General features: G+C 41.1%; 1 protein-coding gene across 1 annotated transcript in view; it reads right to left on the bottom strand.

Annotated features, from left to right (window-relative positions):
* Positions 1–25,978, bottom strand: part of LOC124596475 — a 73,863-nt gene that overhangs the window by 28,110 nt on the left and 19,775 nt on the right. The window contains exons 3-4 of the mRNA XM_047135618.1: positions 23,349–23,484; positions 21,802–21,926 (exon numbers count right to left, since the gene is read on the bottom strand). Coding sequence (XP_046991574.1) covers positions 21,802–21,926; positions 23,349–23,484 — 261 coding nt within the window. The remainder of the gene's footprint in view (positions 1–21,801; positions 21,927–23,348; positions 23,485–25,978) is intronic.

The raw sequence follows: 25,978 nt of genomic DNA, 5'->3' as shown, positions 1-25,978 counted from the left end.
TTCAAAGGAACCATCCCGGCATTTGCCTGAAACGATTTAGGGAAATCACAGAAAACCTAAATCAGGATGGCCGGAGACGGGATTGAACCGTCGTCCTCCCGAATGCGAGTCCAGTGTGCTAACCACTGCGCCACCTCGCTCGGTAAAGCAGAGTAATTATATATGAAGTGCTATGTAACAAAGCGTTTTCCAATGTGATTATTTGCTTATGGTTTACTCTCCAAGGTTTGTGCTTTTTCCCAATTTCTTGTGTTTCTGACCCTGTAAACTCTGTGCCAAAATCTAACAGTAACAGATTTTCAAAATATGCTGCGACTAGGACTATAAATTTATGTGGGGTAGTAACAGAATAGTTTCCTGTCAATATTGTGCAGTAGTTAGAGTGGTCTGTTTATTATTTTGCTTACTTTTGAATCAGTTAGACCTATGTTTCTATTCACTGAATACAGTGATTTATATTCAATTCATTCTGACAAATTACATCAATAGTCAATAGTAATAGACAATTGTTAATTAATGTGTCACATTTAGCCATGGTATTTCAATGGGAAGTTACAGCATTTGGTCTCATCCTGCTATGTTATTTCAGTGAGATTATGCAATATACACAAGCATTTGTGAGTAACCTGAATTATCTTGTTGCTAACTAGTGATTGATTCAATGAGCTAATTGATTTTAATGCAGTGTGATACTAACTTTAATTTATTAAATGCCATTTTCCATTTGCAAATATAAACAAATATTGTAAATAGGGACTCCATTGAGAATTATTCTTAATCAGTTGTGGTTCTACATTGATAAACAAATAGTTTTGACCAACTACTGTAATTTTATAATGTTAAATTTTACATTTTTTGTCTTTTTTGTCATTATATGTATTTTTTAACTTCAGTATTCAGATCTAATGTCACCATTACATTTTATCATATTAAAGTATTATTTTAGTGGGGATACGTAAGGGCACAGTACCCTTACATAGTATGGATCATGCACTATGCAGCGATCGTAAAATAAAGGAAAGACTGCAGTGCAATCAACAATGTGCGAGTACGTGAGCGAGAGTCGAGTGTTAGAGTTCGTGAGTGGAAATAAGGTGTGTGAGCGGCTAGAGAAGGTTGCTCGGTAACGAGGCTGGAGTTTAGTAGCAGAATATAGGCGTAATGGCACATAGTATTTGTTTCCTGTTGAGTGTTTATAAGTGTAGGTTTATGAAAGGATGTTTTAATTAATAAAATTCAGTATTTGCCAAAGGAGAATTTAGTAGTTTTCCTTAGTTTTCACAAGAACAGAAGGGCACGACAATAAATTACATGAAAGGGCTATTACCTATTATACTAAATTAATTAAATATAACTTTATCTTCAGCCTATGTGAATAATAAAGTTTGGTGCAAAACTGGAGGGAGGTTATAAGCCCTTCTTTCACTCACCACACATCACTTACTCTGGCCTAGCTTCTCCACTGTTGAACTGTAATTCTTTCTGGTGTATAATATTTTCTCTGAAAAATTAAATCCAAATTGTGAGGTCCTCTTGTAATTCATTCTAAAATTTGACACATATTTATTTAATGTTATGTGCTATTTGTTGTCTCACTACTAGCATTAAAAAAGATTAACTCTGCTGACCCCTACTGAGGCTTCAGTAACCTGCTCAGTCCTCATTTAACATAGAACCTACACCCAGCTTTTAATATTTATGGCTCATGGCAAACTAATCTTGTTGTCCCTGAGTGTACTGTGTGCATTACACCATGTGCTTTGCTTTATCACTTGTCTTCGTTTCTGCATGCTCGCAGTAGTGGCAGCACCTTCTTGAAAAAAGCTATTTATTACACTGTAAGTATGGCTTCACAAAATAATTGTAATTTCTGCTTGTTTCTAGCAATTTTCTACTACAGTGTTTTAGAATATGATATTATAATATACAATAAACAATGAAAAAATTGATTCTTTATTTCTACAGTATATGTTCTTTCTGATGTAGCACTGGTTCCACACTCGCCAACAACTACACACCCATAAGAGAGAATACATCAGGAAGAGGAGACTGAAGAGGAAGGAAAAATCTGATAAAGATGATGCAGGTCCAAAGAGGAAGTGCCCCAGAACAACAAAGCCTGTGCCACCTAAACAGAATTGATGTAAGGCTTTTCAGATGTAGGTTGCCTTGGTATTAGGGTTTCACATATGTGCAGTGTGCTACATGAAAAACATATCTCTCTTTCACAAAAAACTGGTTTTTGCAATTTCATAAAAATGGCAAAATTATGAAGGATTTTCTGATTGTGTTTTCACATAAAATAAAATAACTTTTCCGGTCATTTATAAGAATATTTGTGTATTTCAATTATCAGTTCATAAAACCCATGAAAGCAAACATTAAAATCACTTTAATACTGGGACAAAAAAAAAAAAAAACATATTAGCCTCCAGACATAGCACAATCTAAATGCAGTAAAATTTTAGTAAAAATAACTCCAAGTTTTTTTATTTTAGTATTTGAGTTTATTTCATTCCAGAAAAATGCATTGACCATCAACATACATTTTTCATTTATAAAACCTAAGCTCAGAATTTTTTTCCTTTCATTTCCCTCAATCCACATGTGGAGGGATGAGCTGTCAACAGTACAACATTCCACTCTTCAGCCAAGAGCTTTAAAAAAAGTAACAAAAGCGAAACAAAAATTATCAAAATGAGAAGAATTTTCAGTGATTTTAAGAAGTACAATTGAGTTTTGTCAGCAATTACATTGTATTTTTAAAAAATATTAAAATGGGAGGAGTAAATGTTAAAAAACACAATATATGTGCCCCTATTAACATACTGCCGAAAGGCAAACAATCTCTAGAGAAATAGCGCTGCACTCTGACTTAAAATCTGCAGGACCTGCAATGGGAGAAAAGGATTTGGGAAGGAGAGAATGCATTCTATAGGACTGACAGTTATGGGCTGAAAAATACAGGCAGTCCTTAAGGTAAGGAACTACTGGAAAGAAGGCAGATGTTGGGATGAGTAGCAGGAAAACAGATGGTGAGGAGGAATCTAATGAATGGGCCGATACAAAGAATGGACAGGATGGGGAGAGGTGGATAGAGAAAAGGGAGGGGGAGATCTGATGTGAAGTGAGTTCAACAGGCAATTGTAGCTGGTAGGATAAACAAATGTTGGGGAGGGGGTGGGGTGCGAGAAATGTCAGTATCTGGGATAGGATCTGGAGTGTGTGCAGCTGGAGGGATGATGTGATGTGTTTGTAAACATGTGGCATTAAACTGGGATTGGTGATCACAGGGGAAACATTATGGTTATTGGAATCTTAATTTGCAGTTCCTATCAGATATGGAGAAGTTTTCGATGCGAGTGAGGAAGGGTGGTACTTTGAAGAACTGCTGGAGGAACTATCTGGGGGAAGGTAAACATAAGTTGATAATGAGGTGGAGTACATGACATTCAAGAATTTGGAGGGCATGACAAGCATAGACAAGGACAGGTCAGGTCAGGTCAAGGTTTTCCTATGTGTGGAGGACAGTGAGTGTAATTACCAAGTTTAGCCAGGTAGCAGTTGTAGCCTATTGTGGGCTTTGTGTTGGATTGTTAGTAGGTGAGATTTTCATTTTAGTTGTTGGTCAAGGTGTTTTACTTTATTACTGAATTGGATGGGATGGTCATAAATGGTAAGATACAGAAGGTGATCATTTTCCATTCTGTAGTTATTGCCTCCCCCCCCCCCCCCCCCCCCCCCATGAACCATGGACCTTGCCATTGGTGGGGAGGCTTGCGTGCCTCAGCGATACAGATGGCCGTACCGTTGGTGCAACCACAATGGAGGGGTATCTGTTGAGGGGGCCAGACAAACGTGTGGTTCCTGAAGAGGGGCAGCAGCCTTTTCAATAGTTGCAGGGGCCACAGTCTGGATGATTGACTGATCTGGCCTTGTAACATTAACCAAAACGGCATTGCTGTGCTTGTACTGTGAACGGCTGAAAGCAAGGGGAAACTATAGCAGTAATTTTTCCCGAGGACATACAGATTTACTGTATGATTGAATGATGATGGCGTCCTCTTGGGCAAAATATTCCGGAGGTAAAATAGTCCCCCATTTGGATCTCCGGGTGTGGACTACTCAAGAGGACGTCGTTATCAGGAGAAAGAAAACTGGCGTTCTACGGATCGGAGCGTGGAATGTCAGATCCCTTAATCGGGCAGGTAGGTTAGAAAATTTAAAAAGGGAAATGGATAGGTTAAAGTTAGATATAGTGGGAATTAGTGAAGTTCGGTAGCAGGAGGAACAAGACTTTTGGTCAGGTGATTACAGGGTCATAAATACAAAATCAAATAGGGGTAATGCAGGAGTAGGTTTAATAATGAATAAAAAAAATAGGAGTGCAGGTAAGCTACTACAAACAGCATAGTGAACGAATTATTGTGGCCAAGATAGACACAAAGCCCATGCCTACTACAGTAGTACAAGTTTATATGCCAACTAGCTCTGCAGATGATGAAGAAATTGATGAAATCTATGACGAGATAAAAGAAATTATTCAGGTAGTGAAGGGAGACGAAAATTTAATAGTCAAGGGTGACTGGAATTCGTCAGTAGGAAAAGGGAGAGAAGGAAACATAGTAGGTGAATATGGATTGGGGGGAAGAAATGAAAGAGGAAGCTACCTTGTAGAATTTTGCACAGAGCATAACTTAATCATAGCTAACACTTCGTTCAAGAATCATAAAAGAAGGTTGTATACCTGGAAGAATCCTGGAGATACTAAAAGGTGTCAGATAGATTATATAATGGTAAGACAGAGATTTAGGAACCAGGTTTTAAATTGTAAGACATTTCCAGGGGCAAATGTGGATTCTGACCACAATCTATTGGCTATGAACTGCAGATTGAAACTGAATAAACTGCAAAAAGGTGGGAATTTAAGGAGATGGGACCTGGATAAACTGAAAGAACCAGAGGTAGTAGAGAGTTTGAGGGAGAGCATAAGGGAGCAATTGACAGGAATGGGGGAAAGAAATATAGTAGAAGAAGAATGGGTAGCTCTGAGGGATGAAGTAGTGAAGGCAGCAGATGATCAAGTAGGTAAAAAGACGAGGGACAGTAGAAATCCTTGGGTAACAGAAGAAATATTGAATTTAATTGATGAAAGGAGAAAATATAAAAGTGCAGTAAAGGAGGCAGGCAAAAAGGAATACAAACGTCTCAAAAATGAGATCGACAGGAAGTGCAAACTGGCTAAGCAGGGATGGCTAGAGGACAAATGTAAGGATGTAGAGGCTTGTCTCACTAGGGGTAAGATAGATACTGCCTACAGGAAAATTAAAGAGACCTTGGGAGAGAAGATAACCACTTGTATGAATATGAAGAGCTCAGATGGCAACCCAGTTCTAACAAGGGAACCTCCCCATCGCACCCCCCTCAGATTTAGTTATAAGTTGGCACAGTTGTGTGGAACTGTTAAAAAATAAGCAAAATATACAAACTGAGTAGTCCATGAGCCACATAAACAACATCATGGACAATATGAGCTCTAGAGCGCTGTGGTAGCGTGAGCAGCTGCTAAATGTGAGGTCCTTGATTCAAGTCTTCCTTCTGGTGAAAATTTTACTTTCTTTATTTTTGCAAAGTTATTATCTGTCCGTTCGTTCATTGACGTTTCTGTTCACTGTAATAAGTTTAGTGTCTGTGTTTTTGCGACCGCATCGCAAAACCGTGCGATTAGTGGACGAAAGGACGTGCCTCTCCAATGGGAACCAAAAACATTTGATCGCAAGGTCATAGGTCAACCGATTCCTCCACAGGAAAACACATCTGATATATTCTATACGACACTGGTGACGGCATGTGCGTCGCATGACAGGAATATGTTGCCGACCCACCTAACTTGTACACTTGGCTAATGGGTAAAAAGATTCTTCTACCTTATCCGATTTAGGCTTTCTTGTGGATGTGATAATCACTCCCAAAAAAGTGATGAAAACAGAAGAGTTTGTCACATAAACTGTAAATAAAAAGTTAAACTTTTCACTCGATGGAAAATTTGAACCTAGGACCTTTCGTTCCGCAGCTGCTCACGCTACCACGAGACCACGGCGCTCCTACGGTCACAGTATCCTTGATGTTGCCTATGTTGTCATGGACTACTCAGTTTGTATATTTTGCTTATTTTTTCAATAGTTCCACACAACTTCTTCCTGTTTTCTCGATTGATCTGTGTTCAGTTTTTGAAGGCCTATCTACTGTGCCAACTTATAACTAAATCTGAGGGGGGGTGCGATGGGCAGGTTCCCTTGTAAGCAAAGAAGGGAAGGCAGAAAGGTGGAAGGAGTATATAGAGGGTTTATGCAAGAGCGATGTACTTGAGGACAATATTATGGAAATGGAAGAGGATGTAGATGAAGACGAAATGGGAGATAAGCTACTGTGTGAAGAGTTTGACAGAACACTGAAAAACCTGAGTCGAAATAAGGCCCCGGGAGTAAACAACATTCCATTAGAACTACTGATGGCCTTGGGAAAGCCAGTCATGACAAAACTCTACCATCTGTTGAGCAAGATGTATGAGACAGGCGAAATACCCTCAGACTTCAAGAAGAATATAATAATTCCAATTCCAAAGAAAGCAGGTGTTGACAGATGTGAAAATTACCGAACTATCAGTTTAATAAGTCACAGCTGCAAAATACTAACGCGAATTCTTTACAGGCGAATGGAAAAACTGGTAGAAGCGGACCTCGGGGAAGATCAGTTTGGATTCCGTAGAAATGTTGGAACACGTGAGGCAATACTAACCTTACGACTTATCTTAGAAGAAAGATTAAGAAAAGGCAAACCTACATTTCTAGCATTTGTAGACTTAGAGAAAGCTTTTGACAATGTTAACTGGAATACTCTCTTTCAAATTCTGAAGGTGGCAGCGGTAAAATACAGGGAGCGAAAGGCTATTTACAATTTGTACAGAAACCAGATGGCAGTTATAAGAGTCGAGGGGCATGAAAGGAAAGCAGTGGTTGGGAAAGGAGTGAGACAGGGTTGTAGCCTCTCCCCGATGTTATTCAATCTGTATATTGAGCAAGCAGTAAATGAAACAAAAGAAAAATTCGGAGTAGGTATTAAAATTCATGGAGAAGTAGTAAAAACTTTGAGGTTCGCCGATGACATTGTAATTCTGTCAGAGACAGCAAAGGACTTGGAAGAGCAGTTGAACGGAATGAAAAGTGTCTTGAAAGGAGGATATAAGATGAACATCAACAAAAGCAAAACAAGGATAATGGAATGTAGTCAAATTAAATCGGGTGATGCTGAGGGAATTAGATTAGGAAATGAGACACTTAAGTAGTAAAGGAGTTTTGCTATTTAGGGAGTAAAATAACTGATGATGGTCGAAGTAGAGAGGATATAAAATGCAGACTGGCAATGGCAAGGAAAGCGTTTCTGAAGAAGAGAAATTTGTTAACATCGAGTATAGATTTAAGTGTCAGGAAGTCGTTTCTGAAAGTATTTGAATGGAGCGTAGCCATGTATGGAAGTGAAACATGGACGATAACTAGTTTGGACAAGAAATGAATAGAAGCTTTCGAAATGAGGTGCTACAGAAGAATGTTGAAGATTAGGTGGGTAGATCGCGTAACTAATGAGGAGGTATTCAATAGGAATGGGGAGAAGAGAAGTTTGTGGCACAACTTGACTAGAAGAAGGGATCGGTTGGTAGGACATGTTCTGAGGCATCAAGGGATCACCAATATAGCATTGGAGGGCAGCGTGGAGGGTAAAAATCGTAGAGGGAGACCAAGAGATGAATACACTAAGCAGATTCAGAAGGATGTAGGTTGCAGTAGCTACTGGGAGATGAAGAAGCTTCCACAGGATAGAGTAGCATGGAGAGCTGCATCAAACCAGTCTCAGGACTCAAGACCACAACAACAGTTATTGCCTGGGTTTTGGAGAGGTCGATCTTGAGGAGTCGTTGGTTACTCCAGGGGGGAAACTGATGTAGATTGGGAGGGACCGAGCGAGGTGGCGCAGTGGCTAGCACGCTGGGCTCGCATTCGGGAGGACGACGGTTCAATCCCGCTTCCGGCCATCCTGATTCAGGTTTTCTGTGATTTCCCTAAATCGCTCCAGGCAAATGCCAGGGTGGTTCCTTTGAAAGGGCACGGCCGACTTCCTTCCCCATCCTTCCTTAATCCGATGAGACCGATGACCTCGCTGTCTGGTCTCCTCCTCCAAAACAACCCCTAGATTGGGAGGGATAATTGGGGTTTCTGAAGTATAGGATGAAGGAGAAGGAAAGTGGTGTCATCAGCATACTGAAGGAGGTGAACTAGTGGTGGTGTTATGGGCGTACCAGCAATGCAGAGGAGATAAATGAGAGACAAGAAGATGGAGCTGTGGAGCACTATGTTCACGACTGAGTAATGTACACTCAGACTAAATACCTCCACAGTGGGCTGTCAGGAGAACTACAGAATGGAGTAAAAAAGCCTTCTTTTCAGCTTCTGAGCTATGTGTATGTGTAATGCTTAGCATGTTACAAAACTAGCAAACTGTTTGGAATCACAGTGTCATATTATCTCAGCTAAAAGGGACTTGGTTGTAGGCGAGCGGCGATGGCACAGTGCATAGTCTGAGTTAAACCAGTAGCTGGTATGTACATCTATATCTACATCTACACACATACTCTGCAAGTCACTGTAGGTGCGTGGTGGAGGGTACCCAGTACCACAATTGGTCGTTTCATTCCCTGCTCCACTCGCAGACAGAACGAGACAAAATCGACTGTTTATATGTCTCCATATGAGCAGTCATTTCTCATATCTTATCTTCGTGGTCCCTACGCGCAATGTATGATGGCGGCAGTCAGCTTTAAATGCCGGTTCACTAAACTTTCTCGGTTGTGTTCTTCGAAATGAATGCCTTTTTCCATCCAGAGATTTCCACTTGAGCGTCTGAAGCATATCCGTAACACCTGCATGCTGATCGAACCCACTGGTAACAGATCTAGCAGCTCGCCTCTTAACTGCTTTGATGTCTTCTTTGAATCTGACCTGGTGTGGATCCCAAACACTCAAGCAGTACTCAAGAATAGGCCGCACAAGCATCCTATACACGGTCTCCTTCACAGATTAACCATACTTTCCTAAAATTCTCCCAATAAACCGATGTTGACAATTCATCTTCCCCACCACAGTTCTCACATGCTTGCTCCATTTCATATTGCTTCACAGAATTATGCCCAGATGTTTAAATGACGTGACTGTGTCAAGCAGGACACTGCTAATGCTGTATCCGAAAATCGCAGGTTTGTTTTCCTACTTATTCTCATTAAGTTACACATTTCCACATTAAGAGACAGCTGTCATTCATCACAGCAACTGGAAATTTTTTCTAGGTCGACTTGTATCAACCTACAGTCACTTATCGTAGATATCTTCCTGTACACCACAGCATCTACAGCAGATAGCTGCCCATCCGTCTGCCTGATCATTTATGTATATGGAAAATAGCGACGGTCCTACCACACTTTTACGGGGCACTCCTGATGTTGCCCGGTCTCCGATGAACACTCGCCATCGAGGACATCACACCTGGATCTATTACTTAAGACGTCTTCGAGCCAATCACGTATCTGGGAGCCTGTTCCATATGCCCGTATTTGGATGTCGACCCCACTATCAAAATGATTTGCTGGTTTGTGTTCAGGTGTGTATACAGTGCTCCACTAAAGAAAACATTGGCTTCATTCACAGATCACACGTTTGTATCAGGTGCGGAGACTTCAGTGGCGACGAGTTCTGACCCTGTCACGTTTATGGCGACGTATTCAACTCTGGTTCCCATATTGTGGACTCAAGTTTATGGAACTTTGGTTTCAAGAGCAGTCACTCCAAAGAAACAGTTCGCGGCTTCAGAGCAACGGTACAAAGAACAGCGGGCCGTTCTCCTGCTGCTCATCTCTCAGGAGTAGCTCCCTAGTCAGTCGGTGGCTACGGCTACGTCCTCTCCGCCGTTCGCTGCCTTCGACGAGTCTGCGGAGAGCTGGTAAGTCCACCTCCACCGTTTTGAACTCTACTGTTTTCCATATGGCATTTCAGGTGGGCAGCAAAGTGCTAGGTTTTTGAGTTCTCGTAATCAGTTATACGAAATCGTGCAGAAGCTGCATCGACTCTTGGCCTCTGGTGAAACATCTTTCGTTTAGCTCCGTGCTCTGATAACCAAATACTGCAATGAGCAGATACACCTTAATGCGGTTAGCCTACAGTTTAAGGTATCTTAAGTGTTGTGGACAACTGTACACAGCTTGGACTTCCGACCTGCACCGTCTCACACACAACTGCAGTTTCAGTCGCCAGTACCGTGCGGAATCATTGCTTCGAGTTGTGCTTGTGCACTTTGCCACTGCCAGGAAGGTAATAGCTAAAGCTTTGGAGAAGCTCGATCCTAGTCTTGATGAAGTGCTTCAAATTGCAAACACATTCGAGTTCGCTTCGGCAACTCAGCATGCTTTTAGAAATTAAACTAAGTTTCAGCAAGTTGTTAGTCACCGTCCCAAGCAGTGGGCAACTCGTGATTCCTATTCATCATCTTCTAAAAGTGAAAATAAAGTGATTTACAACTGAAGCGGTATTTTCAACCTCGGTTCTAAAGGTTTCTTGAAATTACTGCAACCAGTCGCCTGTTATTTTGTTCTTTAATTTTTTTATTACTCCATTAGCGGTTTTGAACCGCCTAGCGATTCATCATCAGATGCTACATGTATTAAATGTGTGAGGCAACGTGTTACTTGTGGCAAAGTGAGTAAAGTGCAGTACAGTTAACGTCACTGGAAAACATTCATCATGTTTTCCAGAATACGATGTACACCAGCATCCAACCAACGGATACAAATCACTATACGTGATTCCCACACTGCTGCAGAGAGTTAATATACACACCTCAATAAAAGTTTTGTATCACCTCGGTTACGAGAGTTCTGGAACCTGTACAGAAAATTGTAATAGAGATCACCTTCTGAGGTGGTGGTCCAGATTGCTGTACACATCAGCTCCTCTAATACCCAGTAGCACGTCCTCTTGTATTGATACAGCACTGTATTTGTCGTGGCATACTATCCACAAGTTCATCAAGGCACTGTTGGTCCAGGTTGTCCAAAACCTCAACGGCGATACGGCGTAGACCCCTCCGAGTGGTTGGCGAGTCACGTCGTCCATAAACAGTCCTTTTCAATCTATCCCAGGCATGAAAGGATTCATGTTTGGAGAACATGCTGGCCAGTCTAGTCGAGCGATGTCATTATCCTGAAGGAAGCCATTCAAAAGATGTGCACGAGGGTGGCGCGAATTGTCGACCATGAAGATGAATGCCTCTCCAATATGCTGCCAATATGGTTGCACTATCGGTCAGAGGATACTATTCACACTGGCGTTATGGCGCCTTCCATGACCACCAGCGGCGTACGTCGGCCCACTTAATGCCACTCCAGAACAGCAGGGGACCTCCACCCTGCTGCACTCGCTGGACGGTGTGTCTAAGGCCTTCAGGGTGTCAGGGTTGCATTCAAACACGTCTCCCACGATTGTCTGGTTGAAGGCATATGCGACACTCATCGGTCAAGAGAACGTGATGCCAATACTCAGCAGGCCATTCGGCATGTTGTTGGGTTGGTCTGTACCGTGCTGCAAGGTATCATGGTTCAAAGATGGACTTCGCTAGCCGGCCATGGTGGCCGAGCGGTTCTAGGCGCTTCAGTCTGGAACCGCGCGATCGCTACGGTCGCAGGTTCAAATCCTGAATGTGTGTGATGTGCTTTGGTTAGTTAGGTTTAAGTAGTTCTAAGTTCTAGGGGACTGATGACCTCAGATGTTAAGTGCTCAGAGCCATTTGAACCATTTGGACCTCGCTATGGACGTCGCATCATGCACTCTGTTGCTCACACTTTGAGTCGTAACACGACTTACTGTGGCTGCACGAAAAGCATTATTCAACATTGTGGTGTTGCTGTCAGAGTTCCTCCGAGTCATAATCCGTAAGTAGCCGTTATCCACTGTAGTAGTAGCCCTTAGGGGCCGGAGCGAGGCATGTCATCGACAGTTCCTATGTCTCTGTATCTCCATGTCCGAACAACATCGCTTTGGTTCACTCTGAGACGCCTGGGCACTTACCTTGTTGAGAGTCCTTCCCGGCACAGAGTAACAATGCGGATGCGACTGAATCACGGTACTGACCGTCTAGGCATGATTGAACTACAGGCAATGCGATCCGTGTACCTCCTTCCTGGTGAAATGACTGGAACTGGTCGGCTGTCGGATCCCCTCCATCTAATAGGCGCTGCTCATGAATGGTTGTATACATCTTTGGGCGGGTTTAGTGACATCTCTGAACAGTCAAAGGGACTGTGTCTGTGACACAATATCCACAGACAACCTCTATTTCAGGAGCTCTGGGAACCGGGGTGATGCAAACATTTTTTCGATGTGTTTATGTACTATCTGATAATGAATCGCTATGTGGTTCAAAACTGGTAACTGAATAATAAAAAAAAATGAAGAACAAAATAAAGGGCGACTGGTTGCAGTAATTTGAAGAAACCTTTATTCATCACAGTCACAGTGTTCTTCATCCATACTGTATAAAAGTTTCATCGTCCTCTGACTCTGCTTCCAGGTCTCAGCAGAGTTCGAGGGAGTCTGGTTGGTCACTATCTTGTGAGAGATGCAAGTACATTACATCGCTTAATCTACTCAGGTCTCAGTGTCGGATGAACTCTTTTGTAATATTAATAGGGCGGGTCAGAATTGACCTCGCTCTTCAGTGTTGAGATGTAGCTTGCACACATCGAAGAAGCTTCAGTGCTGTTCCGATGGCAGTGGCGTACATACCTGAAATCGATGTCCGCAACGTGCAGTCATCTGCTCGGCCAAGCGGCCCTATTTGTGGTATTCCAGCTGACATGGGCGCTGCCGTGTGTTTAACCTCTTAAACTACGATTTAAGTTCCACCGACCTGGGCCCAAAATTTAAACGTGATTGCCAGGCCTTCGAGGCATTCCACGGTTCGACAAATCGGTCCGACATTGTACCAATTCCGTGAGACTTACGGACTGTAATTAAATGTGTAAGATCCAACTGGTTTAGTTTTGTGAAATATTTAATAAGTGGTTACAAATTCAACTAACAATTGTGTTAAAAATACTACAAAGGATTTATTATCAATCAGTACAATGTAATATAAACCAACTGCTTGAAAAGTTGGTCAGAGGGAAATTAGAAAACGGACTGGTGAGACTTCATTCTGAGAGGACGAAACAAATTTGGACACAAAGGAAGGCCAACCATCAAAAGTGATATTGGTGGATTGCAAAGGGCGTGGTTCTATTGGGCCCATATGTGAATAATAATAGTAATAAACCAATACCATTATCTCAAGTTCCCGAATACACTCAGAATTCACATAATTAGCACTTTTACAAAATTCAACAACGCAAATCAGTAGTCTTCAAAGGCGTGATATGGTTCGAAGTGTATGGTACATGTAATGGAACCTTGCATCTCTCTTGAACTCCCACGTTGTTTCACTAGGTTTCTTTATATTTTATGTGAAAACTTTACAGAGTCTTGATGGCCTTGATTTTGATGCTGCTGGGTCAACACGCTTAAGAAAACTAGCCCAGCATTTCGCATGCTGTATCTCCGGCATATCGCCGTGTGATACCTGTCTTTGTTCCTTTATAATCTGGTTTTGGTATATTCTTCAGTAAGAATTCGGCTATTTTAATCCTATAATCAACATAATTCTATTTTCTCTCGTTATTTATTCTGTTGCACAAACTGCACGAATTGAAAAGACAAATATCGAAAAGATAAAACAAAGTTTTTCGATATCCTTTCATATATTTTCACATGATTGGGAAGCATGCTAGTACTGGTGTTGCTTATTGATTCCAATCATTTTCTTGTTGTGCTCAATAACACCTCTTGGTTTCGATATACGATTGGATCCTTGAGTAGTCATTTCCATTGTTCCCTGTTTTGTCGTCATAATGTGAACATCTCGCTCATCCCCATTGCGTCAACAATATTTCCATTTTACAGCTAGTATTCGACTGCAGCTCCTCATTCTGTATTCTTCCTCTTTAATTTTAATTTATAGAAATCTTTTGGCATATTCTTTCTGTTCACAAGCACTGGCCCAGTCTCATTTGTTTTATAACTGTGAGATAGTGTCATAAATAGTTTTGATGAAGGGTACCAATTTTCTAGATGTGAAGTGTGTCCTCTGACCCACTGTGATAGGTCTTTGATTAAAGTTTCGGATTCGTTGTCATCACAATTTATTTTACCGAGGCATGTATATATTTTGAAGTCATACTAATAAACTGACTCTGACTGACATAATTTTTCACGGCAGTGTGTCAGTGTTCGACGGATTGGCTGCTGCGATGAAGCAGCGTTCATGGTCAGTCTTTCTGCGGTCTCGTTAGTATGATTTACACAGACTATATTGATGCGGCCTAAGAGGAGCAACTCGCCATTGCGTCAACAATGTTTCTGAATCGTATTTTTTCGCAGACAAGTAGAAAATTAAAAAACTAGCTCTTTACAGTAATTCGAAGAGTTACTATGTAATGCGTTAAACTGCAATAAATGAATTTCAGTACATCCAGCATGGGATGGTATACATTGAAATTTTCATTATTTCCGTTCTTTAGTGTTTAATGTATGCTACATTAAGTGGACAGCGTTTTTTTTTTATTTTTGTTGCTACAAGCCTCAATTATCCGACCAAGACATGTTACAAAAATTTTACTGGTCTCCTTGCCTATTGGTGAATTCAGCAATCTGAGATATTCTATTCTGTCGTAATTCCTGCTATTTCCGTACAGCTTCCTGGTGGATCTACAAAAAACCATCCTAACTAGGCTTTCAACTATGGACTTACGGAATTCAGCTCATGAGACCCGGAATAATGCATACTTCATGTTCAAAATCGAAGTTTGGAAGATGTTTTTCTCTACGGAAATTTTTGGTGGACATCCTATGAGTGAAGATGAGATACTGGGTCATCTGTCTGCGGAAAAGCCACACTACGATTTTTCTAATTGATGTGGAGCTGATTCCTCAGTCTAGTTTCTAAGATATCTGAGGAGATCTACGTATGCACCGAGAGTGGCGAAATACCCACAATTTAATCCAGTACCCGTTACGTGCCTGAAATAGCTAATTAATGGCGTTTCAAAGATTCTTTTGATAAACTGAAACACCTTTTTCTTATTCGAAGCACTATTTATTTATGTCCCAAACGCGTTTCACAACTTAGGTTAAGACACGTCCAGTGGATTTATTCTGGAATAAAGCAGTTTCTTTTATGCATAACTTACAGAACAGGAAACACTTTCAATCATACGGGCGTGTGCTATGTATGCTGCTCCGTATCCTGGATGACATCATCCAAGTGTCCGGACCGTTCGCCGGATAGTTAAGGAAACGGGAAGTGTTCAGCCACATGTGAAACGTCAACCACGACCTGCAACAAATGATGATGCCCAGGTAGGTGATTTACCTACTGTCGCGGCTAATCCGCACATCAGTAGCAGACAAATTGCGCGAGAAACGGGAATCTCAAAAACGTCGGTGTTGGGAGAATGCTACATCAACATCGATTGCACCCGTACCATGTTTCTATGCACCAGGAATTGCATAGCGACGACTTTGAACGTCGTGTACACTTCTGCCACTGGTCACAAGAGAAATTACGGGACGATGACAGATTTTTAGCACACGTTCTATTTAACGACGAAGCGTCATTCACCAACAGCGGTAAGGTAAACCGGCATAATATGCACTATTGGGCAACGGAAAATCCACGATGGCTGCGACAAGTGGAACATCAGCGACCTTGGTGGGTTAATGTGTGGTGCGGCATTATGGGAGGAAGGATAATTGGCCCCCATTTTATCGATGGCAATCTAAATGGTGTAATGTATGCTAATTGCCTATGTAATGTTCTACCGCTGTTATTACAAGATGTTTCACTGCATGACATAATGGCGATGTACTTCCAACATGATGGATGTCCGGCACATAGCTTGCGTGCGGTTGAAGTGGTACTGAATAGCATATTTCTTGACAGGTGGATTGGTCGTCGAAGCACCATACCATGGCCCGCACGTTCACCGGATATGACGTCCCCCGATTTCTTTCTGTGGGGAAAGTTGAAGGATATTTGCTACCGTGATCCACCGACAACGCCTGACGAAATGCGTCAGCGCATTGTCAATGCATGTGCGAACGTTACGGAAGGCGAACTACTCGCTGTTGAGATGAATGTCGTTAGACGTATTTCCAGATGCAGTGAAGTTGACGGACATCATTTTGTGCATTTATTGCATTAGTGTGGTATTTACATGTAATCGCGCTGTAACAGCATACGTTCTGAGAAATGATAAGTTCACAAAGGTACATTTATCACATTGGAACAACCTAAATAAAATGTTCAAAGGTACCTACGTTCTGTATTGTAATTTTTAAAAAACCTACCTGTTACCAACTGTTCGTCTAAAATTGTGAGCCATATATTTGTGACTATTACAGCGCCATCTATCACAAAGCGAAAAAAGTGGTCCAACTGAAACATTCATATTTCTTTATGTACTGCACGTATATGTAATAAAAATGAGGGTTCCTATTTAAAAAAAACGCAGTTGATATCCGTTTGACCTATGGCAACGCCATCTAGCGGACCAACCATAACGCCATCTGGTTTCCCCCTTCAAGCTAGACAAGTTTCGTTCTTTGTAGTTTTTTTCGTTTGACGCTTATTTCGTGAGATATTTGGCCCGGTCACGATCAATGGACCACCCTGTATAGAGGTTCGTGCGTCTGTGAAAATATCTATGCGCGAAGCATACAGCACGTACCACTATGCCGGCCGCTGTGGCCGAGCGGTTCTAGGTGCTTCAGTCCGAAACCGCGCTGCTGCTACGGTCGCAGGTTCGAATCCTGCCTCGGGCATGGATTTATGTGATGTCCTTAGGTTAAGGTAGGTTTAAGTACTTCTAAGTTCTAGGGAACTGATGAACTCAGATGTGTTGTCCCATAGTGTTCAGAGACATTTGAACCTACCACTATCTCTCTCTCTCTCTCTCTCTCTCTCGATGATGTATAAGTGTGTGTGCATTCCTATCAGCGATGTTTTCATTATGTTAAGGCATTTTGTGTGGTGGGTTTATGGTTAATCGGAGAGGGTGCTGCAGGTCCTTGAATGTGGAACGAACAGCTCTCAGGCAGTGGATAAAACGTTCTGGTGTTCGGCTTGTTGGATTTTTCGTTTAGAGGTTATATGGGGGGGGGGGGGGATTTACGGGAAACGTAAGTGGAAGGGGATTGTGCAGAACTGTTCTGACGATCATATACTCATTGATTTCTAGACCTGTGTCATCGGGTGGTAATTTGGAGGACTCCCCTAGAGAGGTAACGGATGCACTACACAAAGGAAGCAGCTACTCGGGTAGCAGAGTATTTGTGGAGTGCACATGAAGGTATTTTTAGGCCAGGCGGAAGTTTGAGGAACTGCGACGAAATCTCGCCAGTCGATACGCAGAAAGGGAATTCAGACTACGTGCAGAGTAAAAATACTTCGACTGTCAAACTTTATCAGTAAACTGTCCAAGTATTCGTATCAAAGTTCCCGGATTTACTGCCGTCGAGGAAAGTTCTCACGCTTCAATTATTTTCGGGACCGAGAACTGGCTGAAACCCGAAGCAGTAAGTTCTTAGATATTTAGCGGATCACGAAACGTATGTCGGAAAGAAAGGTTAGACGCCACAATAGGGGAAGTGTTCATTGCAGTTTACGAAAATATTTTCTCTTTGACGTCGAAGCCGAGTGTGGCAGTGAAGTTACCTGGTCGCGTATAACAGGTCTAGGTGAAACCAATTTAAGCGGTGGATGTTTTTACCGGGCACCATGTTCCGCTGTGGCAGTTCAAGATTCATTCAAAGGTAATCTATATCCAATAGCGTATAAATACCCACATCATACAACACTAGTGGGAGGCGACTTTAACCTATCGAATATAAACTGCGACGTCTACGGAAAAAATTGCTGACAGGTGGGCTTGCGAAGTACTTTTCAACACTTTTCTGAAAACTGGAGTAGCTAGTTCGTCAGCCCACACAGAGTGGAAGTATCTTAGACCTTGTAGCTACAAACAGGCCGGACATTCACGACAGCGTCAGTATAGAGACTGGGACTAGTGATCATGACGTTATTGTAACAGCTGTGGTTACGAAAGCTAATAAAGAAAGCAGTCAAGAAGGTTAGGAGAGTGTTGCTGCTAGAAAGAGCAGATAATCAGTTATCAGCCTCTCCCTTAGACACTGAACTGGCAGCACTTACTTTCAGTAGGATGGACGTAGAGGACTTATTTGCACAGTAGGTGGATTGAGGACAGAAAAGACCAACCGTGTTTTAAAAAAGAAATATTGAAAATTCCGCGGAGACAAAGGACGTTGCACTCTCAGTTCAAAAGAGAACTCGCACATGACGACAGGCAAAGGTTAGTAGAGATTCGTGCGTCTGTGAAAAGATCTGCGCGCGAAGCATACATCAACTACCACCGTCATGCCTTAGTGAAAGATCTGCGCGAGAACTCGAGAAAATTCTGCTCCTATGCAAAACCGCTCAGCGGTGCTAAGGCTTCCATTGAGTCACTCGTTGACAAGTGTGGTGAGGCAGCTGAAGACAGAAAAACGAGAGCGAAAGTTTTAAATTTCGCGTTTAAAAAATCTTTCAAGCAGGAGAATCGTATAAACGTAACGTCGTTCGACCATCGAAAGGATGCCCGTATGAACGACACAGTAATAACCATCTCTGACGTAAAGAAACAACTGAGAGATTAGAAAACAAGTAAGTCAAAAGGTCCGTATGGAATCCCAGTTCAGTTTTACAGAGAATGCTCTGAGGCACTGCGCCTTACTTAGCTCGCATCTACAGCGAATCTCTCGCCCAGCTGAAAGTTCCAAGCGAATCCCAGTTCGGTTTTACAGAGAATGCTCTAAGGCACTGACGCCTTACTTAGGTCGCATCTATAGCGAATCTCTCGCCCAGCGGAAAGTTCCAAGCGAATGGCGCGTAAGAAGGAGAAAAGTAGGGACCCGCAAAATTACAGACCAATATTGTTGACGTCGGTGTAGTGCGGAATACTTGAACATGTTCTCATTTCGGATATAGTAAACTTTCTTGAGACCGAGAGGCTTATGTCAACAAATCAGTAAGCTTTTAGAAAGCATCGCTAGTGCGAAACTCAGAATACCCTTTTTTCACACTAGGTACCGTGAACTGTGGATGAATGGCAACATGCCAAGTTCATATTTCTAGACTTCCGGAAATTCTTTGACATGGTGTCCACTGTAGACTGTTAACGAAGGTAGGAACATGTGCAACAGTTTCCGAAATACGTGAGAGGCACCAAGACTTCTCAAATATTAGAACCCAGTATGTTGTCCTCGACAGCCAGTATTCATCAGAGACAAGGCTAAAGTCACTAGCGCCCCACGGAAATGTGATACGACCGCTATTATTTTCTATACACAAAAATGACCTAGGGGACAGAGTGGACAGCAATTTGCCGTTGTTTGCTGATGACGATGTGGTGTACGAGAAGGTGTCGGAGTTGAATGACTGTAGCAGAGTACAAGATGACTTAGACAAAATATCTAGCAGGTGTAATGAATGGCAGCTAGCTCTAAATGTAGACAAATGTAAGTTAAGGCGGATGAGTAGGAATCTACAATCTTCGGATACAGCATTTGTAGCGTCCAGCTTACTACAATCACGTAGTTTAAATATCTGGGCGTAACGTTGCAAGCGTTATAAAATTAAACGAGCACGTGAGGACTATGGTAGGGAAGGCGAATGGTCGACTTCGGTTAATTGGGAGAATTTTGGGGAAGTGTGGTTCATCTGTAAAGGAGACGGCATATAGGACGCTGTTCTTATGTACTGCTGGAATATTTGGGATCAGCACCAGGTCGGATTGAAGGAAAACATCGAGGCAATTCAGAGACGGGCTGCTATATTGGGTAACGGTAGGTTCTAACATCACGTAAATGTTACGGAGATGCTTCGGGAACTCGAGTGGGAAACCCTCGAGGGAAAGCGACGTCCTGTTCGAGGAACAGTACTGAGAAAATTTAGGGAGCTGGCATTTGAAACTTTCTGCATAATGATTCTGCTGCCACAGACATACATTAGGCGTAAGGACCACGAAGATAAAATACGAGAAATTATGTCTCATACGGAGACATACAGTCGCTCGTTTTTCCCACGCTCTACTTGCGAGTGGAACAGGAAATGACTGGTAATGTTATAGGGTGCCCTCCGTTACGCACCGTACCGTTGCTTTCTGAGTGTGTATGTAGACGTAGATGTATTATCCTACCACTTTATCTATTAATGCGACTAGTGAATCATTTGTCATATATACCTGATGTTTCAAAAGTGATTTCTTTTCGACTTTCGTTTTTTGTATATGCTATTCCTTATTCCGATTATTTTTCTCTTTTTCTCTAGAGTTTGCCTTGTGGTTGTATTGTCTGAGATGCTCTGCAAATGTGAACTAATTTGTCCCTTACTTACAGACACTCATACATTCTTTTTTGTTGACCATCGAACGTTCTATCTCTTTGCCCGACGTATCTGCCATCATATAAGTTACACTGTAATTCATATAAACCTGCATTTAGCTTCATGTCTACGTCTTTGATTAGTTTTGGGATGCATTATTGCACCCAACTGGCTGATGTGTATGTAATGCCAATGCCTCGCCTCTTGAAATTGTTGGTGATTTCGTGTTTGAGTTTGTGTTTCTGCATCTACATCTATGTCTACATAGATACTCCTCAAGCCATCACCTCATTGTTCCTATCGTGTGCTTTCGCTTATATTCTCCTGTTTATTCTATGTTCTTTGGTATTGGATGAGTGTATTTGTGTTGGGGTATGTTGTGTTGTTTTTGGTGGTTTTGTGTTTACTGTTACTATTTTTATTTTAATTGGACCCATTCGTTGTGGCTGTCTGCGTTATGTCTAATGCATTTTGGTAGTTTTCGTTGTTAAGTCAATGGACCATGTGTCGAAGTGCTGTTTTTGTGAAGTTGGGTGGTTAAAGGCTTGATGTATGAATGTATCAGTTGTTGTGGATTATGATTAATTTCAAATACGTACTACGTGTTTCTTTTTTGACTGTTATATCTAAAAAGTTAATTTCGTATTATATCCTTTTCCTACCTTGAATTTTATCTTTTAAGTACCTTGGCGATAGCAACGTGACGTTTATCAATTTTTGATATGCTTCATCTAATAACCAGTGGAAGTCACTCATATATCTGAACCCAGAAAATTCGGTTGCATTCCTTTGCAATTAGTTTTGTAAAACTGAGCTGTTCAACATGGTTTACGAAAATATTTGCTAACGTTCCTGAAACTGGGGAACCCAACGGTAACCATCCTCCAAATCAGAGGAAACTCAGATTTCGGACGGAATAAGGAAATCTACATATAGAAATTTATTAATGTAAAAACGCATTTGGAACATAAATAAATAAAGACTATAGTAAGAAAAGTCGTTTATATACCTAGTGCGCACAATGGCCATATCAACAATCTTGACATTATAAAGAGTATTTTTACGAGGAACCTTACCTTTCTCGTCAGTCTTCACCCATCAAAATTAAGCCGAAATGCACTTTAAAAAACGTCACCTTTCAAACTGTTCAGATTATTTATTCCTACTTACCACAGATAATTCCAGCAAAACAGTCCTGATCAACTCTGAAGCTGGGATAACAGACGGATTCCTTTCCTTCAGGCAACAGGTACTGAACGAAACCAGGGGGTAAACAAGCCCAATGCGCATCTCCCCTGCAGAAAAAGAAAGAGATCGACATGTAGTGAGATTTGTTTAAAGCTTCTGTTTCGAATAAATTGCGTTATTTTTTCAACATTTCATTGTTATGCATTTCCTAAGAAACTACTTGTTCACAATGTAAACGAGAGGATTTCGAGCAGAAAGAAGACGTACAAAATTGAGAGAGAATCGTTTTACAGCAGCTGCTAGTTTTATACCCAGAATAGCCCAGGAACGCTGCAGAATCGAACTAAGGCAAAACCTGAAAGGCCAATTTGATAAGTGAAGGACAAGATCTATTCCGTCGATGTTTCCTTAAATATTCATTCTGTAAATTTCATCGTTTCCCCGGGACGTACACTGACTGAATCATTGGGTTAGTGTCATTTCCGAAAGATCGAACACTTGATTTTCATTTTCTGCCAGTGAACCTTATGAAAAAAAAAGTGCTGCGACGTCCATCAGACTGCACATTACTATACATTTAGGATCCTTTGCGAGTGGCTGCCTAAACCACTTCTTAAGCTACAGAATGAGAAAATCACATCAACCGCAATATGACGATGCCTTGTTGAACGCCCGGAGTAATCGAAAATCGAGAATGATTACGAGAATATGATCCAGAAAATGAACATATTGGCCTAGCAAGACGACGTGGTACTGGGTATTAGAGGTACCGGTATGTACAGCAGTCTAGGTCACTACCTCTGAAGGTCTCGCTGTACGGTGTTACAACATCCAATGTGTGGCTTTCATGATCAGTGAAAGAGCGGAAGTGATGTTTATGTTGATCTGTATTCCAATTTTCTGTGCAGGTTCCGGAACTCAGGGAACCGAGGTGATGCAAAACTTTTTTTGGTATGTGTATTTTGCTGCCGAAATAGCAATAACTTGAGTGTCTCGTTTCCTAATGCACCTGCATAGCATCACTGATTAACATTGAGTACATTTAATCAAACTTCATTTACGTTTGTTGATATTCATGCCAGAACCCCTTTCCTCTTCTCAGCAAAAAATCTTTTCCCTTAAACTGATCTTTCAATTGCTTTGCCGCCTCGAAAAAATAAGAATGCAACCGGCAAATCGTAGAGGTTTTTCTTTCTTCTCTCTGAACATTAATTCCCTTCCCAAACGGGTATAGAGATAATTAATCTATTGCCCTCTAATCATGCACAGACAAATACAACACAGTTTTTCTTAGCACTAAGTATACTGCAGTGTATTTTACTTCATCTGATTAAAAGACGACACAAATCTAAAATTTAAACTTGTTGTTTGAGACAGCAGTATTTTAATGTGCTCGTACTTGACTAACGTTCCCCCTTTTCTGTCTTAGACTACCAGAGAAATAGCCTTCTGCAAGTACTGACGCAGTTTCTGCTTGCAGTGACTACAGTTCTAGAACTGTTATTACAGGGCAGAATGCGAGTACTAACTTCCAGGGTCCTTCCTCATGGCTTTGGCAGACACACCCTGGCGTGCATTCAGACGTTGATCCATCATTCCATGCCCCATCTTCATACGCCTTCCCGTCGAGGTGACATTTTGTCTTGTCCAGTGATAGTAACGAACCTGTAATGAAAGAACATTTAAGGATAAGGCAGCTGTCGATGGTATGATCTATTCAGCTTGTGTCTTTATTGATGAAGTAGTATGTGTAACAAAACTAGGATATATTTCCTTATAATATTTTTTTGAAGGAACAGTCCACTGAAATGCCGGTTTTCGATATCCATGGAGCACAGTGCAGGGCTATTCACAAAAAAACCTCCGGGATTTCAGAAGACGACTTGAAAGGCATATGCACAGAGTAAATTAATTCCCGTGTTGTAAAAAAATATCATATCGAACGAGAGATGGTCAAATGTAGTATCGATTGTGTAGTAGCGTCGCTGCTCAACAGCGATCACTGATTGAAGGTGTTATGGGTGATGTGTTAGAGTAACTTTAGATCGAAAGAAGTATTGAGGACTCTCAAGCGTAAAGTCGCGTTGTATCTGATGTGTGCTGGATATATACTCGCTACGCGTAGTAATGATTTTTTTTTATTTACAAGATCATATGATATTTGCTAACTGTAAAAGGAATCTCAACAGAAGTTGGAAATAACTAAGGTAAAGAAAGTTGTTTTGTTACTGATGCAATGCGCATATTCATAAATGATTGAGACAATGTATAGCAGTCACACCCAATGTTTTTGTAAAGCTAATTGTTAATGTATAATCAGTTTATTAAGAGTGTTAATTGTGACCATTATTATTTCCAAAAAGTCAAAATACAAGTTTTAAAGTTAGTATCATATTGTTACTCACCCAAGTTAGTACCAGTTCCCACCCATGTCATTTTTGATTATTTTTCTCAAGTAGTTATTGTCTCAGTCATATTCGATTTTTTTTAAATGTATGCTAAGCAACAGCCGTGCACAGTAGCTGTTTGCTAACTATACAATTTAAAGTACTAACAGAGAGCAGTGCGAAGAGCGTTAGCATTGAACAGATAAAGGTAATAAATTTTATTATTTACGTCGCTATCATACATTAAGCACTGGGGCCATTATTTTCAAATTGATCAAGGATTTTTTATTACCAGGGTCAACTTCAGTTTAATAGTGTTTGCACTAGATTCTGTTTTTGTGTTACGTAAATTCATGCAGTTTTGGTTTGGTTTAAAGAAGTTCAGTACAGGGCAAAGCGCATAGCGAAGAGCTAAAATCCACGTGCACATGCCGTTCCATTCTAACAGTCGTGATTCAGACTACTGTCAGTTAAGTACTTTTAATCCTATTTAAAACGTGCGTGTTTCACTTGGTCACAACTTTGTACAGATGGAAATGGTTTTTGGAATCTTTTGAAATAATATTGTCAGGCCTACGGCCTGCTCTTCCTTACTTAGTTAAGTGTAGTTAGTAATTTTGCGCTTCGCATTTACTGTTCTGTGTCAATTATTTCTAACAGGTCAACGGCAAAAATGCTCTTTATCTCTTTTCTGTTTTTCTTTCGTTGTATTTGTGCATCATGCGCGTAAAACGATTACTAGTGCTATGCGTAGCTCAGTCATGGACAATGCCGAAAATACGCATTTGCTAAGTAACTCTGTTGCAAGGAATACCAATTCTGACAATTCTCCATTGACGACAGTGAATCACATGACAGTCAAACTGCCTTGAATTTTCTTTACCTACCGATATCACCATTAATCAGACGGCATATTCCACAAATGAGGATGAAGCTGATACACATACTTCCTATGCACAAAATTTGCACTCTGATCGCTTACCTTTAGAATCCAATCAAACTAACAATACCCAAACCTCAACAGACATGTCAAATGCTGACACTGTTGAACATATTACGCCAAATTCCTTAAATACTGATGGTCAGTTATCGAATAATGCCATTATGATGATGATTCAACAAATCATCGATGGCAATAAAAAGTTACAGCAGAAAAAAGACTAACGTTTTACTCAAATTAGTGACGCGATTGTTTAATAAAGTTTCACATAAAGAAGAGGAACTGGCACCCAATATAGAATAGCAAATTAACGAATGTTTTGAACAACAAGAAACGCAAATTAACGAATGTTTTGAACAACAAGATACGCGATTTAATGAACGCCTCAACTAGCCCTCAGAGACATGTAATCAATTTCAATATCAAGTTACACTTGCAATCCAAGCGCAAAATGAAACCATTCACCAACAAAAGATCGAATAGATACACCAAATTCTCCTTCACGAGAAAAATTCATAGACAGTTGCTACAGTAAAGTTTTCAGTGACTTTAAAACCGTACATGACGCGAAGACACAGCTTCAAAGCGATTTTACAGAGCATAAAACACACGCAGAAAATCGTTTGAGTCAACACGAAACACATCAGGAAGAAATGCAAACTGTCACCGGTAGACTTGAACAACTGGAATATGATACTGATTCTGCCGTAATCAAATCTGGCATAAGCAAAATTAAGAAGTGTACAAAGAAACTGCATAAATGTGCAAAGAAACTGCAGAAACAAATGATTTCCATTATAAGTATTTCTTGTCAGTAGGTAAGTTTAAGGTA

Source organism: Schistocerca americana, chromosome 2 (assembly GCF_021461395.2).
Source record: "Schistocerca americana isolate TAMUIC-IGC-003095 chromosome 2, iqSchAmer2.1, whole genome shotgun sequence".
Classification (NCBI taxonomy): Eukaryota; Metazoa; Arthropoda; class Insecta; order Orthoptera; family Acrididae; genus Schistocerca; species Schistocerca americana.
Note: the sequence above shows the minus strand (reverse complement) of the source record. Positions and strands in the feature narration are given on the sequence as shown.